Source organism: Olea europaea, unplaced genomic scaffold (genome assembly GCF_002742605.1).
Source record: "Olea europaea var. sylvestris unplaced genomic scaffold, O_europaea_v1 scaffold489, whole genome shotgun sequence".
Lineage (NCBI taxonomy): Eukaryota > Viridiplantae > Streptophyta > Magnoliopsida > Lamiales > Oleaceae > Olea > Olea europaea.
In genome coordinates this window covers 46,948-71,501 of record NW_019263203.1, presented here as the reverse complement: position 1 = coordinate 71,501, position 24,554 = coordinate 46,948, and the positions used below count along the sequence as shown (strand labels likewise).

Here is a 24,554-nt window from a genome sequence, read left to right as displayed (position 1 = left end):
TCTTAAAGTCAATGAAGTCTGAAACTGAAAAGCCTCTCATGCCTTGTCAAAACCTATCGTACGAGCAACATGCATGGGTGGTACATAGTTAGAAGTTTAACAAAAGATAATTATAGATTTCGAGCATCCATGATTCTCGTGATCTTATCTCTATATGATCTCTCGCTTTTTTATCTATATAAAAACCATCATGATGCAATATGTGTGTGTATGCACGTAAACTTTTTTTTTTTCCACAATGAAATATGGGTTACCAAGAAAGCAAGCAATCAACCTGAAGATTTGAATTAGACCATAAATACAAAAACAATTAATCACACAGTCGATGATAAGTTCTTTACCCAAAAGAGGTGCTATATTGAAAACTGAAAATTTCGGAACTTGAAGTTATACTAATTTTGGAGTGCGATTGAGACAACCAACAAACATCGTTGCACAAATCACCATGCATCGTCCATGACACGTGCTGTAATTGTGCTTAAGCATGACTCACTAGATGTGTCGTGTTTATTGTTACATTCTAGCTAGGACCCTACCACCTCATTTTCTATGTGTGAATTTCATATCATAGGTTAAATTAATCATAACTTAATTTTGTTGGGACTTTAACAGAAACTATAGAGTGGGTATAGTTTGGTAGCATTTAAATATTCTTCTCTTCAAAGTCCAAATTAAGCATGTCTTAAGGAATGGAGTGTTTATGTAGATTTGTTGCGTATAACTCTTGAATTCAGAGTTGAGATTTGCTTTTCAAAATTACCTGTTCAGCTTGTTGTACACCAATGATTTATTAACATGTCATTTTACACCTATTTTGAAGTACAAGTGACAATACGAGAAAAGTTGGACATATTAATTTAAAATGATGTGTCAATGAATTATTGGGTGGATAGCGAGTTGGATAACCAATTTTGAACAGCAGATCTTAACTCATGATTTCGTTGCACTAAAAAATATCTATGAAAAGTAACAAGGTTAGAAAATCCATAATAATGTTTCATATCGTTCTATAAATATGAAGTGATAAATACCTAGATAGAAAAATCGACTCAAAGGCGATGTTTATTCTGAAAGTTATCCGAATCAAACCAAACTAGCTAGTCTCAATCATTTCCAAGAAACAAGAATGATTTTAATGTAAATTTTCTTCCTCAATTGTTTGTTTCACAGCATTTAGTCTGGTAACTACATAGTGACTTTTATTATATAAATAAGCATGTACGCGTTGAAAACGGATTAGTTTTAATTTCATTTAGTTCTTGCCTCACTTATGAACCTATTCGAATCCATTCATAAAATATGTAAGTCGAAATTAGTTTGGTCCAATTCTGAAATAAATCACTGAAATTTTTATCCACAACTAATAGTTTGTGGTAATGGTTTGGGGAAGAATTCGATTTGAATGGGCTAGCTAACAGCCTATTCGAGAGTGATTTTTTCATCGTTATTTCACTATTCCAACCGTCATATTTGACTTCTTCTCTTATAAGTGGACCTCACTTTTCTTCTAATGGTCAAAAAATCAATTCTAAAAATCATTCCCAAACAGACTCTAAATAAAATGAATTATCATTCATATGGTAACTATACACAAATAAAACTAATTAGAGTAGAAAAAAAAATGTCAGTGTCACGACTATGCCGACTTTCACTCATTAGCACCATCGTTTTATGATTGACACTTTTTGGAGGGAACAATTTGATTATGAAAAAATATCAACCATTAAAATACCTTATTTCTACTCAACAACGTGTGAATAGTTCCTTGATTTTTGTTAAGGAATTATTGAATTTTTGTCTTGAAATAAAAGTATATGGGTCGATGCATTATCAGAGTGCAAGCAATGTTGAGCCCGACGAAATTCAATCCAAAACATGAAACATATAAAAAGATACATACTAAATCGATCATAAGAATACCTATTACACTACCTAATACTCAAGAGGAAGAGCAATGAACCTTGCGGATGAAGTATAGAGGAGGTAAATTTTCTAAGAGAGTATAGAAATCGTCATACATACCAGAAATCACAAGTGTTGCAGTTATTTTTCATATGTAGAAAATCTTGAATAAATATTAGCTCCTGTTTGGGCTCCATTATTTTAAATTATAATGAAATGAATAGTATTTTTTTAAAAATGTATAATTAAAAATGAATGATTTTTTTTTTAAATTTATATTTAATATTATTTTATTGAAAAATGTGTTATTGATAAAAAGAGAAAAAATGGGCTTAAAGTTGAGAACCTCACTTGAAATGGGTTTACAGTTGGGATAGTGGGTTCAATTGTCCCTCCGAATGGAGCCGAAAATTCATATAATGGCCTATAAGGCTTCAATTAACAAGTTTAACCGACGAATTCAAACTAAAACAATCCAAGTTATCAAAAATGACAGAAAATCAAGACGATGGGATTAAAAATGGGAAAGGGATAATGCAAACAATTTTGTGAAAATTGAAAATGGATAAAATAAATAAATAATTTGTGACCGCCGAGATGATTGACAATTTCCGAAATTATGTTTGATCATGCTTCAATTTTAACAAAATGAATAACTTTTAAAAATAAAATTTAAGTACAACCAAACAAGGTCTTGCGTGAATTGCTCTTATGCAAGGGCAAATTCGTGAAATCGCCTTCGCGCTTTCGCCTATTATAAGAGATCCGGTTCTTACCGGCATTTCGTCCACGAGGCCTCCAGGAGAAAACCCTAGTTCACTGTGGCCGCATTATTTTTCAATTGCTTCGTCGGCAGGTTTTACGGTTAGCTACAATTCCGATACATATGAAAATTGTTATATATGTATGTATGCATGTATCGGCATTGTTTATATAAATCTATTCATATGTATGTTGATAGAGCCTTGTTCGGAAAGGAGAAGTGAAAATGGGCCAGCTTCTAGTTGTTTAAAATGTTACATAACATATGACAATTCGTTTTCTATAATTCCTACCGGATCAAATAATAAACAATATTCATGCTTTTAATTTTTTTTTTCTTCTGTATTTTTAGTGATTTAGTTCAATTTCACTTTCTTACTTTCTGACGAACTGCGTGTAATTTTTATGCTAATTATTGTTACTGCCTCTGCTTTTTTTCTGTTAGTATTTGATTTCACTAGCATTGGGGATTTTTTTTCCCAATTAAATTTAATCAGAATGATGATATCTAATACTATTCTTAATTATGATGCAGCCTGATCTTTAAGCAAAAATGGTGAGAGTTAGTGTCTTGAATGATGCTCTTAAGTGCATGTACAATGCAGAGAAGCGAGGGAAGCGTCAGGTCATGATTCGACCATCCTCCAAAGTCATTATTAAGTTTCTCCTGGTGATGCAAAAGCACGGTATATATAACATTATGTAGCGTTACATTCTACATTTACAGAAATGCGAGATTTTCATAATTCTTAATGATGCCTGTAGGATACATTGGAGAGTTTGAGTACGTTGATGATCACCGATCTGGTAAAATTGTGGTTGAACTTAATGGAAGGTTGAATAAGTGTGGTGTCATCAGCCCACGCTTTGATGTTGGTGTCAAGGAAATTGAGGGATGGACTGCAAGGTTGCTTCCCTCTAGACAGGTAATTTATTGTAGATTAATGTTCGGGTGATAACCCCTAGGGAAATATTTAGCTATCAGAACCTTGCAATATAATAATTATATATCTGTTCTGCACTTGTAACTTTTTTTCATGGAATATTGTTTTCGAGGAATTATTATCTCTTATTCAAAATTGTATCGAGATACCTACATGTATTGACGAGAACATCCAGTTAAGTCCAAGAAGCACATCTCTAATGGGTATGGAAATGGATCCTCATTTGCGTAAACCATTCCTATAGACATAAATTTGCTTTAACGTCATGTTAACCCTAAATGAAATTATGTTGTTGGTTGTACCCACGTTACGTCCATCTTTCCCCTGGTCGGTCGAGCTAAGTGTACCCAGTATGATAATTAGACTCAGAAAAACTTTATCCTGCCACACCAGGTGTGGAATGGTATTCAGTCAACCCCAAGTGAATGCTAATTACTATAAGCGTTTAAAAAAATTGAATTTAATTTTCTTCTTTTCAGTCCTTCATTATATCTCTTTTTCAATTGTTTGATTGTCATATTACTTTTCAGTTTGGATACATTGTGCTGACCACATCTGCTGGCATCATGGACCATGAAGAGGCTAGAAGAAAGAATGTTGGTGGGAAAGTACTTGGCTTCTTCTATTGAGCTATTTGTAGTTTTGAGAACGAATTTAAAATCTAGCATCCTCAAAAAATAGCTTTTTGCGGCAATTTTGGAAGTCCTTTAATGCTCGAGTAGCTGTGTTTGCTTTACTTTTTGTTGCTTAGAAATTCAGGTAGGGATTTAGCTGCAATTTTCAGATGTTATTGCCTTAATTGACTGCTATTTTGTGGCAAAGAGTAGCGACTGTTCATTTCTTTAGTTGTTTGATATTTCTTTGGGTGCGTAGCTATCTCCTTTCAGATTATTAGTTCAACTTTGGGTTTTTAATCTGTCATCTTTATACTAGTTTTGTTGTCAAAAAAGCAAAAACATTATTTTTTATTTTTGTTATAAAGGGAATCTTCTTGAAAAGCGAGCAATTTGGCCAATATGAAATGTAAATATCTCAAATTCAATGGAATAATAGAAAAGGACGCTATTTTTTCTACATTTCTCTTCTAAGTATACTCATAATTTGCTCAATAGATTGCCCCTGAAAAACATGGAAGATCCAGACCCCAATAAAGAGATTTTGATTAGGCCAAGTGACATTTGAACTTAGAATTTCATGTTAAGAACCTTACCTAGAGGCTGGTAATTTGCTATAACATTATCTTGCTCGTCACTCGTAATGTAATCTTTGGAGTAAGATTCTTCACGCAACTGGGCTAAAGCAGCCTTTCTTTTTTCCTGGTGTTCGTTCCACCTCCTTTTCTGCTCTTCAAGTTCTGCTTTTGCCTTCTCAGCTGCCTCGGCTCTGCTTATGGCTTGTTCTGCTCTAGCCCTAAGCTCTCCAATTTTTAATGTTGCAGCTTCTATCTCTTTCGTCAAGTTCTTCAATGCTTGTTCGTTTGCATGTATCGGCTCAACAACTTGGTCCACATGTCTAGCCTTCTTGATCAAGGCATCGTATTCTTTTCTTGAAATGGTGACATGAACCTCCATTAGACTTTCTGTTTTTTCATATTTTGCATTTAACTCGCCCTTTACAAACTCCTCACTCTTCGTGTACTCATTGGCCAATTTCATTAGTTCTCTTAGCTCTCGATTCTCTTTTTTGGCTTCTTCAGCTACTAATGCTAGCTCTTGAACTGCATGATATAATGCTGATTTTTCGCTCTGAGCTCTTGCTTCAGCTGCCTCGACTGCAGCGAGTTTAGATCTCCCTTCATGAAGTTCAAATTTTAGTAATGCTATTTCAACTTGCACCTTTGTATCTCTTAATCCATTCGTAGCCATCTCGGTTCTTATCTTCTCTAACTCAGCCATCATACTTTCTCTATCTCTGTTCAACCGGCCTGCCTCCTCGTTTGCATTCCTAAGTTCCATCTTTGATTGTTCAAGCTCTGTCTGAAGTGAAGTGATATAAGTAGCAGGTTCCAAATTCTTTCTTCGTTGCTGTTCCATTTCTTCTTTCAGCTCGTTTAATTCACGATTGGCATCAGAAGCAACTTTCTGAGAACAACTGTATAGCTCATTTGCTTGCTCCAGTTCCAATTGCAACAAATCAGTGGGTATCGATTTTTCCAGAAGTTGTTCTTCGAAATCATCCACAATTGCAGAAAGCTTTTCTGTGCATTCTAGTTGTGCTACTGCTTCAACTTCTTCTACTTCGTGAGCTTTCAGCTGCAAATGAAAAATAGTTTCGTTGAGTTGTGAAATATTCCGCAGAAGCTCTTCGGGTTTTAGTTTCTCTTCTCGTAAAGCATTTTCCATCGCCTCAACTTGCATCGTGGACTCAACCTTTGTGCGTATGAGCTCATCAATTTGTGTTTCCGTATTTAGAATTTGTCCTTGGCTGGTAATATACTCATTTGTAACATGTGAAACCTGTTTTCTCACATCCTCAAACTCGAGTAATTTATCAGATATCTCCTTAATGGTCGATTCCAGTTGATTTATACGAGAATTACATTCTTTGCATTCGTCGATGTATTTGATCTTCACATAATCGGAATTCTCGAGCAAGGTTGAGAGTTCATCTTGTGTTTTCTGATAATGATCTAGCTTAAGGAGAGCCTGCTTATAGGCCAAATCCTTTGCCTCCAGTTGAACTTTTACAATAGCCAAGTCTTTTAGTAGGCTTTCCACTTCTCTCTCCTCTAATTCCTGCTATAGAAAACAATGAGGAAAATATGCTGTAAGAAATATTTGATTAATTCGTATGTTTTAAGGGAAACTTCCAAATTGGTTGTGGGTTGTTTGGTAGGGTTTCTGCTTTTCCTTATACTATTGATTAACTCGTAGGGTTAAAAGTAAACTTTCAAATTCGCTATGGGCCTATTTGTTAGAGCTTCTGTTTTTAACTTTTGCTTATACTTTTCGTAGAAGAGCCCGGGGAAGTTATTTCAAGTCAACTTTCTTTAAAAATTCTTCCAACAGACGAAGTGTTAGGGAATTCAAAGATGCTACACGTACATTTATTTTGTACATTAAGTATGACATTCATGATGTGTCAAAATCATTGCCGTTGATTTAAACGACACTTATTCAAATTAATGGCCATGATTTTTACACATCAGTGGATGTCAAACTAGTTATACAAAAGGAATGTACAATTGGTTTATTTCTTGAGAGTTTACTTATACATACACAGCAAAATTTAAAATATTTTTAATTCATTTCAATGATCGTTTTTGCGTTTAGATAGAAATCGTAATTAGAATTTTACTTTCAACAAATTCTTCAAACACCTTTGAGAATCTTGATCTACCACAACCATTTTACCCAATTATGCGACATCCAAAAATTATCCACAGGAGAATAAGAACAAGAAATTAGTGTTTCCATTTCCCTTGTTGAAAGGATTATTAATATTATAAAGTGAGTTATGAAAAAGTCAAACCTTAGTTGTTATTTGTAGATATTTAAATGGGCTTATTAACCCATTAAATATAAGCTTACCCATTAATAAATTAAAATATGGGAAAAATTCATATATAAGGTATTAAGTATGAACCAATTCAATTTTTAGAGATTAAGTTTAAAATTTCAAAAGTCATGCGTTAATTGGATATTTTAATTTTAAATAACATTATTATTAAATTAAATTAATCTATTTACTCCACCAAACCTCCATTCCCACCTCACGCCACTCCCGCGCACCGGTCCGTCGGTATCTACCCATCAACATTCACCCTCATAATTATTAGCATCCATAAAATCTACAGTTTGTCGATAATTGTTTCAGCGGCGAACTGATCATAGATTTTATGAACATCGGCAACTGAGCATCACCGGCTTAGAAGTAGAGATAGAGGGAGAAACATAACAACCGTTGAATAACATTGATTGAACATTCTCGACGACTGAGTAGTGTTGGTATAATTTAAATCTATTTTTTAAATTAGAAATTAAAAAACAACACCCGGTGAAATTTACAAAGTACTCACCGTACAAATAATTCAATTCTCACCATTGAAATTCGACAAATTGAATTTGTGACCAATTCGGAGAACTGTGATCCGAGATATTAATGCCGTGTGAGTAGATCTTTTGAATTTGTGATTTTTGACCTATGCATGTGGATATATGATCTGTGATCTTATGATCATTGATTTATAACCAATTTTAATTGATCTATGACATGCGGACATTGATATGTGACCTATGGACATTGATATGTAACTAATTTTAATTGATCTATAACCTACTCATAGCGATCCATGACTTGTGAAAATTTATCTGTGGCCCACCCATGGTGACCATTGATCTATGACCTATACAATATGACTTGAAAATATTTGGAATATGACTTGTAACATACAAACATGATCTGTGATTTGTGAATATTTATGTGATCAATGCACAATAACGTGTGACCTGGTACATCGGACCTGTAACCTATCATCATTACAGGCACCCTCAACAAATATCAACACAACACCTGGCATACACTTTTTGAACATGCAACCACCACCACCTCAGAAAATAACCACCTCAAAATCACCACAAACTACCTCAAAACCCACCACAAAAGGCCTTGAAAACTACCACAAAATAATCTCAAAAAATCACCACAAATCGCTACAGAACCACCACAAATATTACCAAAAACTACCACATAAACTGGTGCAAAACCACCAAAAAAACGCTACAGCAGCGACCTGAGCCTTAATCGAGAAATTGGGAAAGTTGGATCTTAGAAATTGATTTCCACTTCTTAGTTACAGAGAGAGTAGAGAAGAAATGGTAGGAGTGATTGTAGAGCCAAGATGATAGAGGGAGATATTAATAGAAATAAGGAAGAGAGATAATAGGTTAGAGAGAGACGAAATTGGGATTAAATCTGATTTTGGGTAGATTAGAAGGTGGTGCATAATTTAATTTTATAATGTATTATTATTAATATTAAATTATAGAATTGCCACCTGATTTTTTAATGAACAAGCAATCTGATTATTGAATAGGAATCTTTAAAAAATCGTGCCCGTGTAATTTCCACTTAAAATAATTAACTAAATTTGGGATATAAGTTAATTAATTTAAATCCATTAATAAACAATCCAATTAATTAATTTTATAAATGTCCCTTACTTATTAGTTAATTAATTTTAATATCATCCTTCTAGTTCTCGCCTTTTGTGTGTGACAATTAGATCCCTATCACGATGTTGGACGACGTGAATTATTATTTTTATCTAACAAAAAATAGATAAACTAACCCCCCCCTTTAATTTATCATTTAATTCACCTAAATTAATTAATTCACATTCATCATGGCTTCTAGCAATATGTTAGGACAATATTTGACAAAAAATATCACACGGTGTGACAAAATCAATGTTATAAAAATTGGACAGGATCAAAATGACTAATTCAATTGAAAAAATCAAGAATCGGTGCAAATTTCGGTTCGATTAAAGCTATAAACCCACTTAATATAAAATCTTTAAAAAAAAATCGATCAATTGGTCGATTATTCACTAGCTAAATGACTCGAAATTGGTTTTGCCAGTTGATTAGCTGTTTAAAAATTATATATTAATCATCTTTAAACATATATATGATTAATAAATATCACATCAAGTGAGAATCATTTTTGGACTATTTTAACATTACTATAATTCAATTATTTCAATAATACCTTACTTTTCATTTTTTAATATGTAATAAATACTATAAAATTCTTATCATGTATGAATTTCATATTATTAATTTTCAATTAATTAACATTCACATTAATCTAGACTCAATAAATTTTGACCGATGAATCTTGATTTACGTGAATATAGAGTTATTATAAATAAATTTATTTCTATTGGTGTATCTAGAAATTTTAATGTGTATTTAAAAACATGTATTAACAATTAATTTTTTGTATTAAATGTAGTATAAAAATGTTGCTTATTTGTAATATTTCATCGTAAAAATTGAGTTTTGAGAATATAATTTTTTTTCTTAATTTTCTATCTTAAATTTTATTTAATTTAGTTCGATTGAGACCTATAAAATTCTCTCAAAAAATGGGTATCAAACATTGCTTTTACAGTACTTATAAAATATTTTTGAATAAGATGCAATATACGTTCAAATTTGACTAGCTGAATTAAAAGACCCAAAGAGATTATTTACCTTTCTGTTAGCCCATCCATTGGTACAATGCATTCAATGCGACTTTGTATTGCGAATCTGATGTGCGACTAGGAAAAATAAAAATGCATTTCCTGTGATTTTGTAGTGATTTTGAATAAATCAATTAATTTTTCTATCTTATTTCAAATATTTCAATTAACAAATTTTAAATTATTTATTGTTTAAAAATATTTATTTATCTTTATTTAACTACATAGTTTGACTCTTTAACCTTTGATCCTTTCGATTTTAGGGCTAATGCCCAGTTTGAGTTTTAAAACATTGGACAAAATCAAATTTGTTCATTTATCGTGAAACTATAATTTTTTCGTTAATATGATCTAATCAATTATGAGATATGGATATATATTAATTTCAGTTAATCGACCCTATCTTTCGTCCCCCTCCTAAATCAATAAACGTCGAAACTCATTTCGACTTACGTACTTACCTTTTATCGAGGATTTTGAAATCAATTTGATCATATCAAACTTAGCTCGCAGCCTATTGCTATTTAAGATTGACGAATCTTAAATTTATCATTCATAACTTTCATATGATGCTTGACATACTCGAACGATGTTGTATTAGCGACTATTAGTCCAGTAACATCCAACAATAATTAACGTATGGTTGTCATCGTATAAGGTATTATGATGACATCAAATCAAAAGATCAATTATACTATCGAACATTGGTGATTAACCACTTACACATGGAATCTCGATAGCGAATACCTAATGATTTGTTCTCTTAACAAAATATGCATGCATCCATTTAAATATCATTATATTTTAGTTTTTGAGACTAGCTACTCACTTCATAAGTTAGAAATGCTTTATGTGTTGATCTATTCACAATAACGATATCCAAATCTTGTTATTACATATGATCAAAAAGAATTTAAGATTCAATTATATGTAACTTAAATTTCACAATCACATCTTGTAATAATTAACAAGTTGTCAAAATTTGAATCTATAGACTTTGTTAATTTAAGTTATCGAAATAATAATTCAATTAAATAATAAATTTGCCCCAAATAATAATGTATCGATCATATTAAAAGTGTTTATGTCCAAAATCTATTGGAGCTAACATACAACTATTACACAAAAACACTTTCAAAAAATTATTCATACGTTCAAATGCAGTTTTGTAATTTTGAAAATAATTTTTGACTTTTCAAAAATACTGTCAAACGGACCCAATATATGAAATCAACAATCAAGATACAATGGCTTCTGTTACTATTCCTGATGAGCAATCAGATTTAACTCTTCTACTAAATTAAGATATCTCAAAATTTTGATACAAATATATGCAATACTTACTTCATTCTTCGTAGGGCTATCATCTTTTCTTTCACCGAACAACGAGATTGCAGCTTGAACCGATTCAATTGGTTTGGTATCAATCTCCCCCATAGTTGCAAATCCTGAAAATGGAATGGAAAAATACATGGGATTAAGATGTACTTTCTTGAAGTGTAAATCGAAAGCACCGCCAAACATGCATAACATTACAAGAACACTGAGATTGAATAATCTGAAAAATAAAATGATCAAATCAAGTACCTGAATATGAGTAAAAACCACTCGCAAAAACTGGGTTGAGGAAATTAAGAAAATCTGGCGCTGTTGGGAAGAAGAGGTGGCATGGCATTAAGACTCCATGGATTTATATAGTATTAGGTTATTGGAGAAATCGAAGTGACCATTTTTGTCTACATTGAAGGGTCCATGGCATAATAGAGTAATAAAAATCTTTGTAAAGATCGTCCAAGAATGAAAAGAACTCAGAAAACTATTTAGTGGGCGTTTTTAGCAAAGCGTCCCACAAAGTTTCATTACTCTTTTTAGGTTTGAAATTTAATTTCCAAAAATATGGTTTATAATTATCAATGATTTATATTTCAGTTTGAGGTGTATGTGGTGTGATGGTGGAGATGGTTGCACGCGTGATGTTTATGAGTGATTTTGTGGTAGTTTATGTTCATTATATTTATATAATTTTTATGTACTTGTTTCGCAGGGTAGTCGCTAACAATTAAAAAAGGATCAGACGATTGTGTAAAAAACAGACCTCTTGAGACAAAGTTTCAAAAATGGGTGTTTTATTGGCGATGATTTACAATTGTAAATAAACAGAATGCTTTCAAGGGGCGTAAGCACATGAGTACTAAAAGAAGTGTTTAAATTTAAACTAAGAAATCGAAATTACATATTTCTCTGTTTGAGAGTGTTTGATTCCGAGGGTCTTTCTTTTCTCTGTCTTCTCTTCCTTTTATATTCCCTTGATGATTTCTTCGTGACAAACCGCTTGAAAACTGTTTGATTGCTGTATAACTACCCACTTTCTTTATGGTGGCTAACTTGTCGTGGAATTGCCGTCTCTAACTGTTGCCATTACTCTTTGTCGTTCAACCGTCTTCAACTGGGCTCCTTGAATCGTGGAATGTGATAAGATCACTTAATAACTGCATCAATACTGCTTCAATAACTGCTATTCTGGATAACCATAATGTTTTTTGCTTGCTAAGATCCTGAGCGATTCGAAAGTTTGGACGAGAACGGGGTCATCGCTCTGGGTGATCGTAAGGTACTCCATCCGCTCAGATTCTGAGCGTTTTGCAAGCTTGACCGATGATGTTACCGTATTCGTGGGCTTCCACCACATTCATCAATAATCATATTTGGACCTTTATCCTGAATTCGCCAATTGGACTTCACTCTTTGGGCTATTTGATTTGGGCTGCACTTTTAGTGTGTCAACAATTACCCTCCAATATGGCAGAATTAACACCAATTATTAATCTTTGCCATATTCACTTTGTATTTTTCAGCAATATTTGAAACTCCCAAGAATTTCAATCATTTTTCCTTCTACAGCCTGAAAAGGTGCAACGCTACAAACCCTTATAAACCCAAAAGACAAGCCATTTTATTGACCACCAAACCACGTCTCTATATTTCGCGCTTCCTCATCGCTATTTTACTGTTCATCTTCTTGCTTCTCTGCTACGTTTTTCAGGCAAACCTTAACAAAACTGTACTTTGTTCCCAATGGCGACTTCACAAATTTAATCTGATGATTCTTTTAGTTTCGAAGACTTCCAGAAAATCCTTACTAGGCCGTATGTAAATCCAAACTTCCTTGCATAAGCTAATGCCGACCTTAATGAATTCTATCTGGGTCCATCGTTTAATAATGCCGAAGTCGTTGGACAAGTGGCAGTGGGTCAGCTGTTCCCTTGCACTCAGGTCCTCCGTTCCTGAACTCTCTGCCATTGAGGCCGATTTGTGAAAAAGGTATTCGCACTTAACCCAAAGTTGATGTTATTTTTTGTAGATGGCATGCACGTCTCGTGAATCATGGCCCCACCAAGGCGATTTTTGATCGCGCTAGGATTTCAGATTTATTAGAAATTACTCTTCAACCCCCAATTTTTGACCCAGTGCTTTTTCCTATTACTTTGAGTTTTTGGTCTTCTGAGTATAACACCTTCGTTTTTCCCCTTGGTCCCATGTCTATTACTTTAAGGGATGTTGGTGCCCTAGTAAATGTTCTGCCTTTAGGCGATACCATCTTTCCTGGTATCTTGATTTTCAGTGTTGCCCCGAAATTTGACAAGAAACTTACTGAGTCCTGTTCAAGCCTACAAGGCTTTTATAATCACTCAAGCGCTGAATCTTCCCGTGCTGAGCGTGTTGCCTTTCTTTAACTTTGACTCTGTAAATATATTCTTTGCATGCCAAGTATGAAACCTTCTATGAGCTACTTATCCATAGCGCATGAATTGGCGCGTGGTAGGCCTTTGAACTTATGTTCCTTCTTTTTAGCCGCCCTTTATAGAGGCATGGCTTCCCTTCAATTTCAACTGAAGAATGGTGCATCTCCCACTGGTAGTGGCCCCCTTTGGTTCACTCAACTGTGGTTGAGAGCATATTTTCCACCACTTGGTGCTCTATCCATTTCCCTTCATTCTGCTAGCTGCTATGGGCTAGCCATTGATCCACTGAACCCTGTAAATATGTCCAGTAGGGATATTTTTTCATTCTTTTATTCCTTAAATTCGATTCCTTCTTTCTTTCCTTTTCCTGCTTACTTGACTCCAGATTATGTGCAACCTTCATCCACCCTAGACAGTGCGAGTGCTTCTCTGTTTGTTTGGGTCCAATTTTTGATTGGGAGGGAATTGTTCCACGATATCTTAACTGGAATCAATGCCAAAGCTGGGGTTGAAATATATGCTCCCCAATTTTTTTGCTCGCCAACTTGGTTTTGGCCTAACTTGGCCTGTTCCTCCTTGTTATTCCAAAAATTTGACAGACCGCTTTCACACTATTAATAAGGCAGAGGTAAAAGTTATAGATGCCCGCAACATTCTTTTGACGAGCAAATTTTCATTAGCCCCTTTCAATTCTAGCTGTGCCGTCCATCCTCTTTTTGAACAACTTTGGCCATCAGTAAAACACCGATTGTTTGTAACTGATGCTAATCGTGCCTTCCATTTACTGGACCAGCCAAGCACTCCCTCTACTTCTCCTATTTTGGTCACCCCTGTGTCCATTAGGAATCTTTCCTCCCCTGCTCGTGCTAAACATTCTATCCATCCATCTGCATCTCTACCTGCCAAGGCTACTACAGCTAAAGGTGCCTTAAGCCGTAAACAGCCAGCTTCAGCATTTCCCATTTTGCAAGATGATGATGATGATGATGATGACGCTCCTCTCATCCTTAGGAGAAAGGTAATTGAATTCGTTTATTCACAAACATACTTTTATATGTACTAATGGTTTACCTGAATTTCTCAGAAAAGTTCAGCCTCTCCTTCGAAAGCTTTGGTTTTGGCAGCTCATGCTCCATTATCTTTTGCTGAAGCTGCTTCGTCTAAATCAGCTGATGAAGGGATTATGCTTAAAGAGAAACACTTAGTCCCGGAACCTTCATCACAACCAGTAGAAAGGCTACCTTCTTCCCAAGGCGCCGACCCTCAAACGTCAAACCAGAAGGTAATATATATTTTAATGTTTTACTTTTGCTTGTGCTACTGGTTTCTGATTCGTTATTTCTTGAATTATGCAGAGGCTCCTATGGGCCTGCCCGTTGTGGCAGAGTCTTCTCGTCCAGATAAGGAGAAGTCCCCACAGGTGGTGGAGCCAACTGATAATATGCCTGAACTTCCCAAGATTGCTGATGAGGTAACCTTTTGCTTCACTTTCATTTTCGCTTCGTTTATTGTCGTGAAGGTCCTCAAAGTTGGCATTTTTCTTTGTAGGGTGCTGATGACATTGTGTGTTTCATCCAGGACTTGTTTACTTCCTGGGGGCAAGTCAAGACATCTCGTCCTACTTCAACCAGTGATCCTTCTGCTTCTTCAGAGGAAAATATGAAGTTTCTCAAGCAGTCGGTATTCGAGTATGTGTCTTTTATGGACATGGATATTGGCCAGGCTAGTGCTACTAAATATAAGGATACGCTTGAGCTATTGAGTGCAAAATTGGCGCAAGCACTCACACTTCCGTCGCTCAATGTTTCTGCCGACTTTAAAGCGATGTTGAAGGTTGTTCACTCTGATATCCTCTCCTTGCTAGCCAAAAATGTTGAACTGAAGGCCAGGAGTACTCAATATCTTCGTGTTGCATCTGAAAGAGAGTCTTTGCTTCTAGAGATTAACAAAGCCGAGGACGAATTGAAAGAAATCTCCTCTGATGTTATGGTCGAAGACTCTTTGATGACAAGTTTGGCTACAGAGATGAAGGAGCTTCAAGCAAAGATGGATGACTGTAGGCCGAGAATGGCTGCTAAAAAGCGTAACACTTCCCAAGGAATTGAACGAACCAAGTCTTTGGTTGAGCAGTACAAAAAGCTGGAGGTTGATGACGATTTTGTAGCTGAATTAAATGTCGCTTCTTCTCAACAGAGCGAAGATTGGGGGAGACTTAGGGAAAGAATTCGTTCGACCTGAGGTGAATTGTAATTAAGACATCCAATGCCTTAACTTTCCTTTTGTAACTTTGTGCTAACTTTCCTTTTGTAACTTCGCACTAATTACCATTGCTAATTTTGAATGTAACAGCAGTTATCGTCATTAACGAATGACTAATTTGTCTACTTGCGTATTAATTAATGTTATCCTTAATCGTCAATTTCCCAAGCATCTAATTGCTTTATGCTAAGATTCATGTACATTCTTCCTTGGTATTTCCATCTCTTTTCCCAAGACTTTGGGCCATTTGATTTCAGGTATTAGGCATGAATGTGGCCATTCATATTCTGTCTTTTCACTTTCAGGCCTCTATATATGCGTGTATATTTCGTACTCATCATTTTAATTTCCATTCTTTTCTTCAAAAAACTAATTTGCTACCATCGTTTGGCATCTCAACAATTGTTCCAAAATTTTCGTCTTCCATAGAAATTGATCATTTAATCTGCCCATTTTGCTATCTGTTTTGATGTCACCTTTGGTATGGGAGATATAGGAAATATTCTTTAGCCAACAAAGTTCTTCCCATCGTCTCAATGATGGAAAGCAATTTTTTTAGGATGCTTTTCAAGCCACTTTGCTTGTTGAGAGTGCTTCTCAATCTCCTTGCCCGTTATTGCAGCAATGCGATTAGGCAGGCGATTTGAGGGTACTTTTCTTCCTTTTTGCTTGTTGAGAATACTTCTCGGCCTCTCTGCCTGCCCTTGCAGCAGTGCGATCAGGACGGCGACCAAAGCCGGGTCACCCTCTTGCTTGGCGATTGACCGAGAAATTAGTTTGCTCTCAATTGTAGTTTATAAAGCATTAGTATTTTGTATCTTACATTTTGTAATGAATATTTGATAATAAAGGAATTTATTTGAACGTATTTCGTTCTGGCCTTATTTATCTACGATCGTTTAACGCAATTTGATTACGCTTTTATTTGTTCATTCTCCCATAAAGAAGGAACATACTTTTTTAAATATTTGTCATTAATGAACCTCATGTGTTTGATGCCATTTAAATCTTCTAAATGATAGGCTCCATTAGACAACATACTATTTACTTTATATGGCCATTCCCAATTGGGCGACCACTTGCCATACTTTGGATCCTTGCTATCCAAAGGGAGTATTGTTTTCCAAACCAATTCGACCAGGCTAAATGACTTGGCTATAACTTTTTTATTATAAAACTTAGCCATCCTTCGTTTTTTAACTTGCAATCTATCTAGGACGTCCAACTTTAATTCGTCCAACTCCAATAAGTTTTGAACTAGTGATTCGGTATACTCACCATCACTTAACTTATGTTGCAAACACACTCTGATTAATCGCACATTGATTTCCATAGGCAAAACGGCCTCCTATCCATAAGTAAGTTGGAAATGAGTAACTTTGGTACTTGACCGAAGCGAAATCCTATAAGCCCATAAAGTCTTGTTTAGACATTCGTGCCAATTTCTGGCATTTTCATCTATCATTTTCCTTATGATATATTTTAAAATCTTATTAGAAGATTCTGCTTGTCCGTTAGATTGAGCGTAATATGGTGTGGAGTTCACTAATTTAACTCCAAACTCGCTCAAAAATTTATTCACTTGATCTCCATTTAAAGAAGTTCCGTGATCTACCATCAAAGTTTGTGGAATTCCAAATCTATAAATAATATGATCAAGGATAAATTCTATGACATTCTTTTGCGTGATTTCCTTTAAAAGTATCGCTTCTACCTACTTAGTGAAAAAATCAGTCGCAACTATAACAAAGGTATGTTGCTTGGACGATGGGGGATAAATCTTCCCTATCAGGTCTATCGCCCAACCCTTGAATGGCCAGAGTTTGATAATGAGTGCCATTTCTCTTGCTGACACCCTTTGTATTGGATCATGCTTTTGGCATGCTAGACAACTCTTCGCATATTGAACACATGATTCTCCCATCTTGGGCAAAAAATATCCATTCCTAATAATTAATTATCTCATCTTTCGGCCAGCTTGATGAGCTCCACATATCCTTTCATGCACTTCAGCCATGATTGTTCTGACTTCTTGCAAACTTACACATTTTAGTAATATACCATCAGAGCGTTTCTTAAACAATTCTTCATCTATCAGTGTATAGTTTAGCAAACGCAACTTCATTGTTCTACTACCTCCTTTATTAGGTTCTTTAAGGAACCTTTTAATCTCTACCCTCCAATTTATTGCATCTCCATCTTGTATGCAATGAATTTCAATCCTTCTTGCCCTTCTTTGGACTACAGGCAATATTACTCCGTATTCATAAGTAGATTTCCAATTTAAAACCTTGGAATACCCTGAGGCCATCTGGGCCAACTCATTTGCTATGTCATTATACATCCTATTAACACATTGAAGCTCTACTCGGTCGAATTCTTCCAACAATTCTTGGGCGATTTCATAATAACTTATAATGGAATCACTTTGACACTTAAAAATCACCGACCAATTGGTGAATTACCAATTGAGAATCACCTCTAACGATCACATTCTTTACCTCCATAACTATCATTAATTCTAAGCCCACGATTAAAGCTTCATATTTGGCTTGATTGTTGGTGCACATCCTATCCAAAGTGAATGCAAACTTCTAACAAATCCCTAAAGGATTTATCAGTGCTACTCCTACTCCTGCACCTTTAGAAGTTTTCGACCCGTCGAAATATAAAATCCAAGGTTTTAATTCGAATGAATTGATTTCTAATTCAATTTCTTCAGGCATGTCAAGGCATGGATGATCAGCCAGAAAGTTAGTCAAAGCCTAATTTTTTATTGCCTTTTGGGGTATGTATTGTATTTTGAATTCTGATAATGCTAACGTCCAAAGGCCTATTCTCTGGTGTAAAATAGGGCGAGGGAACATATACTTAACCAAATTTACTCTAGAAATCAAATAAAAGGTTACGAGCTGTAAATAAGCCCTTAATTTCGTACATGTGAAATACAATGCAAGACATAATTTTTCAATGACAGAGTAATTACATTCACATTTTGTTAACCGTCTGCTCAAGTAGTAAATCGTCATTTCTTCACCAAATTGGTCTTCTTGCGCGATCATTCCAACTATTGATTCTTGTTCAGCCGAGATATATACTTTCATTAGCCGTCCTTGGATTGGTGACGCCAACACTGGTGGTCTTGATAAATATGTCTTTAGGCTTTCAAAAGCCTTTTGATGCTCTTATTTTCAGACGACTTTGTCCTAGTTTTTCAGCTTTAAAAGTGGTGAAAAAACTTTAGTTCGCCCTACACAGTTAGAAATAAAGCATCTTAAAAAATTTACGTGGCCCAGGAACCTTTGCAATTCTTTTTTATTGCTAAGTGGTTTGGCCTCTAAAATGGCCTTCGTTTTATTTTTATCAAGTTCAATCCCCTTTTTGTGTACTAAGAAACCAAGGAAGTTTCCTGCATTAACGCCAAACGCACATTTCAAGGGATTCAATTTTAGTTTATATTGCTTCATTCGCTCAAATGAACATCTCAATTGTTCAAAATGATCCTCTTCTTTAATGGATTTGACCACTATATCATCTACATATACTTCAACAAACTTGCCTATCATATCATGAAAAATCAAGTTCATTGCCCTTTGATAAGTCGCTCCTGCATTTTTCAGGCCAAAAGGCATAACTACCCATTCGAAACATCCTAGAGATCCAGGGCACCTAAAGGCAGTTTTGTGTATATTTTCCTCAATTATATAAATTTGATTGTATCCTAAATACCCATCCATGAAGGAATAAATTACGTGTCCGGCGGTCAAGTCTACTAAAGAATCTACTATAGGCATTGGATATTCATCTTTGGGTGTGGCTATGTTTAGGTTCCTAAAGTCTATGCACACCCTTAATTTACCATTCTTTTTCAGCACTGACACGATATTGGACAACCACTCTACATAACTGGCTGTTCTAATAAATCCTGCTTTTAATAATCGCTCTATTTTTTTCTTAATCTCAGGAAGTACATTAGGAGCAAAACGCCTACGAGGTTACTTATAAGGTTTAAAATTTGGCTTGGTTGGCAATCTATGTTCCACCAAATCTCTATTTAAACCGGCCATATGTTCATATTCCCAAACAAAACAATCCTTATATTCCTTTAATAAAGCGATTAATTTATCACTAACCTCTTGATCGAGCATCTGGCTGCCAAATATTGGGCGATCTTCTCCTTCATTGCCAATATTCACTTTAATCAGAGGGTTTTGTGCTTGAGCGTATCCAGGCTTGGCGAACCTCATTACTTCATCGTCCAATTCCCTTATAGGCACTTTTTCTTCTAAACAATCTACCTTGTTGACTTCTCGACCAATACTTTGTTCCAACTCGAACACTGCCAAATTGTTTCCCAATGCTTTCAAGGTTGCTTCTTCTTTCATCTTGTCTTTACATTCTATATTCATAGCTATTAATTTGGCTTTGAAGGCCTGAACATCGATCATTTGCCTTTGCTGCTCACAACTCATTTAAAACTCCTTGATTACTTTTTTACCAATTACTGGCTCTTCCAGGGCCACTATGTTTGGCCTCATTTGACTGAATATTTCAGTGAGTGCATCTACCGGAAACGGCTCCTCGCTTTGTGCAATAATTTGAGTTTCTTCTCCATCTTGGACCACTCTGACAGGTCCGTAATTTCCTTCGTACATGAATTTTTCCACTGAGTTTGCTTCTGCGACAAAAGGTCTATGATCTGCCTGCACCACTTCTGCTTCACCCTTGTCATTCCAGAAAATCAGGCATTGATGGAGCGATGAAGGTATGCAGCTACTTCCGTGTATCCAATCCCTTTCTAATAACACATTGTAACTAGTAGGACCATCTATTACGAAGAAGACTGTGGTCCTAGTAGTTGTCCCTACAGTTATGTCCAATGGCATAACCCATTTAGTTGAAGTTGCTCCTCCATTGAAACTTGTAAGGATGACTTCTGTTGGAATCACATCACTTTTTGTCTTTGCAAACTTCCTTTTCATCCTAAATGGAATGGTGTTTATAGCTGCTCCATTATCGATAAGTACTTTTGCCACAGGTATACCATTAACTAAAGCCTTAACGTACAATGGTCTCAAGTGTTTAGTTAACTTCATGACTGGTCTCTTAAAACTAACCTTTTCGGTAGCATCTATTTCCACTTCCTGCTTGTTCTCTATTGAATTATCCTTTTGTGATAAGTCAACGTGCAGTATGTCGCACTGAGCTTCCGCTTCCTGAATTTCCTTTTTATTATTTTCTAATGCTTATTCTTTGGTTACCCAACCTATGGGTGGAGGTATTATTCTTGGAGGTGATACATACTTTTCAGAGCGAGGTACTCTATTTTTCCTCTTGGGCGTCCCGTACAGCACGTAATAATCAAAAGAACGCTCAGATGGTTCCCTCAACAAGTCCACTTCACGAACTCCCTCCCGATGTAGTTACTTCAATAGAGTATTGTACGATACTCCTTTCTTTCTGCTTTCTGCTTCCAGATCAATTTCCTCTTCGATGCCCATCATACCATCATCATCTTCACCATTGTAGGCCCCTCTAGAAGTTTGGCCTTCTTCACATTCCAGCACACATGCTTCTTCCTCGTTATCCCCCTTTCTTCTTCTTCTTCTTTCTCTTTGTTCTTCAACTCATTGACTAGTAAATAGTTATTAGCCATGATAGGAGGTAATGTACCGAACTGAATAGTAAGGGGCTGATTTGGATCTTCTCCATCCTTCTACCTCGCTCAAACTTCGATCTCCCAGAAGAACTCTCTGGCAATTCTTCCATCGATTCACCTGTACCAGTCTCCTCACCGTCTTCGAGAACATTTTGATTGGCCACCTCGAGTGGTTTAGGCGCCTCAGGACGTGGCACTCCCTGTTGTTGCATCATCATTTGTCCATAATTTTGTTGAAGATGCCTTTGCTGGGTTCTAGTCATCTCGTTGAAGGGTATCACCATTCCTGCATTATACTGGAACGAATGCCATACAATTGGTTGGCGAGGTTGTGGTCTGAATGTTCTCCCATTATTTATTAACCTGAACTGCCTCTCGAAAGGCGGTCCCCTATAGAATGATGTACCTCGCCTTCTACCAGGCTGAGCGTTTGGGAAAAAACTAGGGCAATGGTGATGTTGCCATATCCCTGGTTTCTCTGTATTTGCACTCACTTCTCTTTTACATCTTGCACACAGGACGTCTTCATCCTTTTCAGGCTGCTTCCCTTTGATACGTTCAAAGACATTGGGATGTGGCCCAGGGTCCTCTTCTCCGTCATCTATAACCAACTTGAATTTTGGCAACTTTTTTTTAAACCAGTCGTCACCATATTCACCCCAAGTGGCTGTGGAAAAGGGTTTTCATCCACTGCCATCTTCTTCTTATCCTCGAACGTAATTCGTCCTGATTTAATGGCTTTCTGTAACACATGGCGAAAAACCAAATAGTTGTTAGTCAAATGCGACCATGCATTATGCCACTTACAATATTTTTTACCCTTGATTTGTTCAGGGCTAGGCAACTTATGTTTATCGCTCAGCTTATCCTTATATAGTTTATCAAATATAAGGTCAGCTTTAGTTACATCAAACGAGAACGTTCTAGCCTTCTTATTTTCATCTTTTATAGGCTCATCCTTGCCCGACGATATAGACTTAACCATTATAGGACAAGTATACGCGTCTCCTTTGATTAATTCGGCCAAACACTTTTCGATTTGATCGTAATACTCATCGTTAATGGTATGAACATCAAAATTTGGGTCTCTATAATAAGTCCCCTTGCTAGAATTTTTCATTTGCTCTTCTTATCTTATTAATCGTTCATATCTAATCATGTTTGCGCTAAATTGGAAAAGATTAGAAAATTCCCTGTCTTGGAATTTCTTTTTCAAATCAAAGTTTAGACAATTTTGAGCGATTTTGATAAACTCCTTTTCGGGTAAAGGTACAAAACATTTACTTCTTGCTGTTTTAAACCTTTGAAGGAAATCGTCTGCCCATTCATTCGGCATTTGACGTAGATTCGCCAAATCGGCCAAAGTAACTTCGGACTCAATCTTATAAAACTGAGCATGGAACACTTGCTCCAATTGTTGTCATATTTGAACAGAGTTCGCTGGCAAATTGATGAATCAAGAGAAAGCTATTCCTATTAATGAACTAGGGAACAACCTCATTTTATGGTAGTTGGTCACTTCTGTAAGTATTATGCCCTAAGTCCAATCAACTTTGGACATAAATACTTCTATATATAATTAATGCAATTAAATGACAGATCTATTATTTAATTAATAGACAATTAAATAAATAATAGAGTCCGTAGATTCAAATATTTGTAATTTGTTAATCACAAGGAGTTGTGATTGTGAGATACAAATTACATCTGATTGAATCTTAAATCATCCGTGGTCGTAAGTAATAACGAGATACAAATATCGTTATTACGGATAGACCATCACGTGTGGCATTTCTTACTTGTGAAGTAAGTAACTGATCTCACAAGTTAAAGTGTGGTGACACTTAAATGAACACGTGGATATTTTGTTATAGAACAAAACATTGGAGACCCATCGAGAGATTCCACATGGATAACTATCTGAGTGTTATTGGTTAATCTCTAACGTTCGGTAGTGGAATTGGTCTTTTGACTTGAGGTCGTCATGGTACCTTCTATGAGGACAGTTATACTTTGGCGGTGTTGGATGTTGCTCTGAAAAGGGCTACTGATACGATATCGTTCGGGTGCGTCAAGAATCATATGAAAGTTGTGATTGATCAATAAAGGATTTGTCACTCTTAGATAGTAAGAGATTATGATCTGCGCTTCATTCAATTAAATCGATGATGAAATCCTTGGGCAAGGTTACTCATAAGTCGAAAAGGAGTTTTCGATTTATATTGACTTACTAGTGGAGTGAAAGATATGATCGATAATCGAGATTGACACAATTCCATATCTCGTAATTTATCGGATCATATTGACGAAGGGATTATAGTTTCACAGTAAACGAACAAATCTGGTTTTGTCATACCACGTGGCATTTTTCGTCACATGTATTGCCCTAACACATTGCTAGATGTCAATCAGGGACGGCGAGTGTGAATTGACGATAAATTAAAAGGGTGTTTTAATTTATCAATTTTGATTAGATCAAAATAATATTTCATGTCGTTAGGCATCGTGGTCGGGAACCAATGGGTCGCACACAAAACAGAACCTGCGCTGCTCGACGATAGAGGGCGATAGCAGCAGCAGCGGTTGCTGTTGCTGCTGCCGGTTTGGCAGCGCCAGGCTAGCGCTGATGTTCATCGCAGCAGCGCCGCGCGCTGCTACGGCGGAGAGAAGCCGCCGGCCCGAAGGCGGCAGCGTCCTTAAAAACTAAGAACAGGCGTCGGCTATTCGAGTTTAGGGTTGTTTCAGAAATTTGGGGAGAAATTTTAGGGTTTACATTCGGGTTGCAGTGTTTGGAGGCGGAGGGTTCCTCTGCAATTAAAATAATTGAAGGCCCCTATCTGCAATTACTTTCCAGGGGTCAATATGCAATTTTAAATGGAGGGCTTGTCATGCAATTAAAGTAATTGAAGGACTACCTTTTAATTTCAATTTTGGGTCTATTTGCAAATTGAAAAATGATTTGAATTTGAACTTTAAAATAGTTTTAAAATTATATATTAAATGGGTTTGACCCATAATTTAATTTTGATCCAAATTAAAATTTTATTTAAAATTGACGACATTTTATATTTTCGTTAAAATTGGATTTTGATTTA

General features: G+C 35.7%; 2 protein-coding genes across 2 annotated transcripts; one reads left to right on the top strand and one right to left on the bottom strand.

Moving 5' to 3' along the window:
- The first annotated feature begins 2,656 nt into the window (after window positions 1-2,656).
- Window positions 2,657-4,522, top strand: LOC111388381 (40S ribosomal protein S15a-1-like). Its single transcript, XM_023013064.1, has 4 exons — window positions 2,657-2,766; window positions 3,200-3,350; window positions 3,430-3,590; window positions 4,139-4,522. Exons 2-4 carry the CDS (start codon window positions 3,218-3,220, stop codon window positions 4,235-4,237), a joined length of 393 nt encoding a protein of 130 aa, XP_022868832.1. The 5' UTR covers window positions 2,657-2,766; window positions 3,200-3,217; the 3' UTR covers window positions 4,238-4,522.
- A 191-nt stretch (window positions 4,523-4,713) lies between these two features.
- Window positions 4,714-6,956, bottom strand: LOC111388358 (cilia- and flagella-associated protein 58-like). Its single transcript, XM_023013038.1, has 3 exons — window positions 6,906-6,956; window positions 4,819-6,343; window positions 4,714-4,727 (listed from the first exon to the last, which is right to left on the bottom strand). Exons 1-3 carry the CDS (start codon window positions 6,954-6,956, stop codon window positions 4,714-4,716), a joined length of 1,590 nt encoding a protein of 529 aa, XP_022868806.1.
- Between the last annotated feature and the right edge of the window lie 17,598 nt (window positions 6,957-24,554).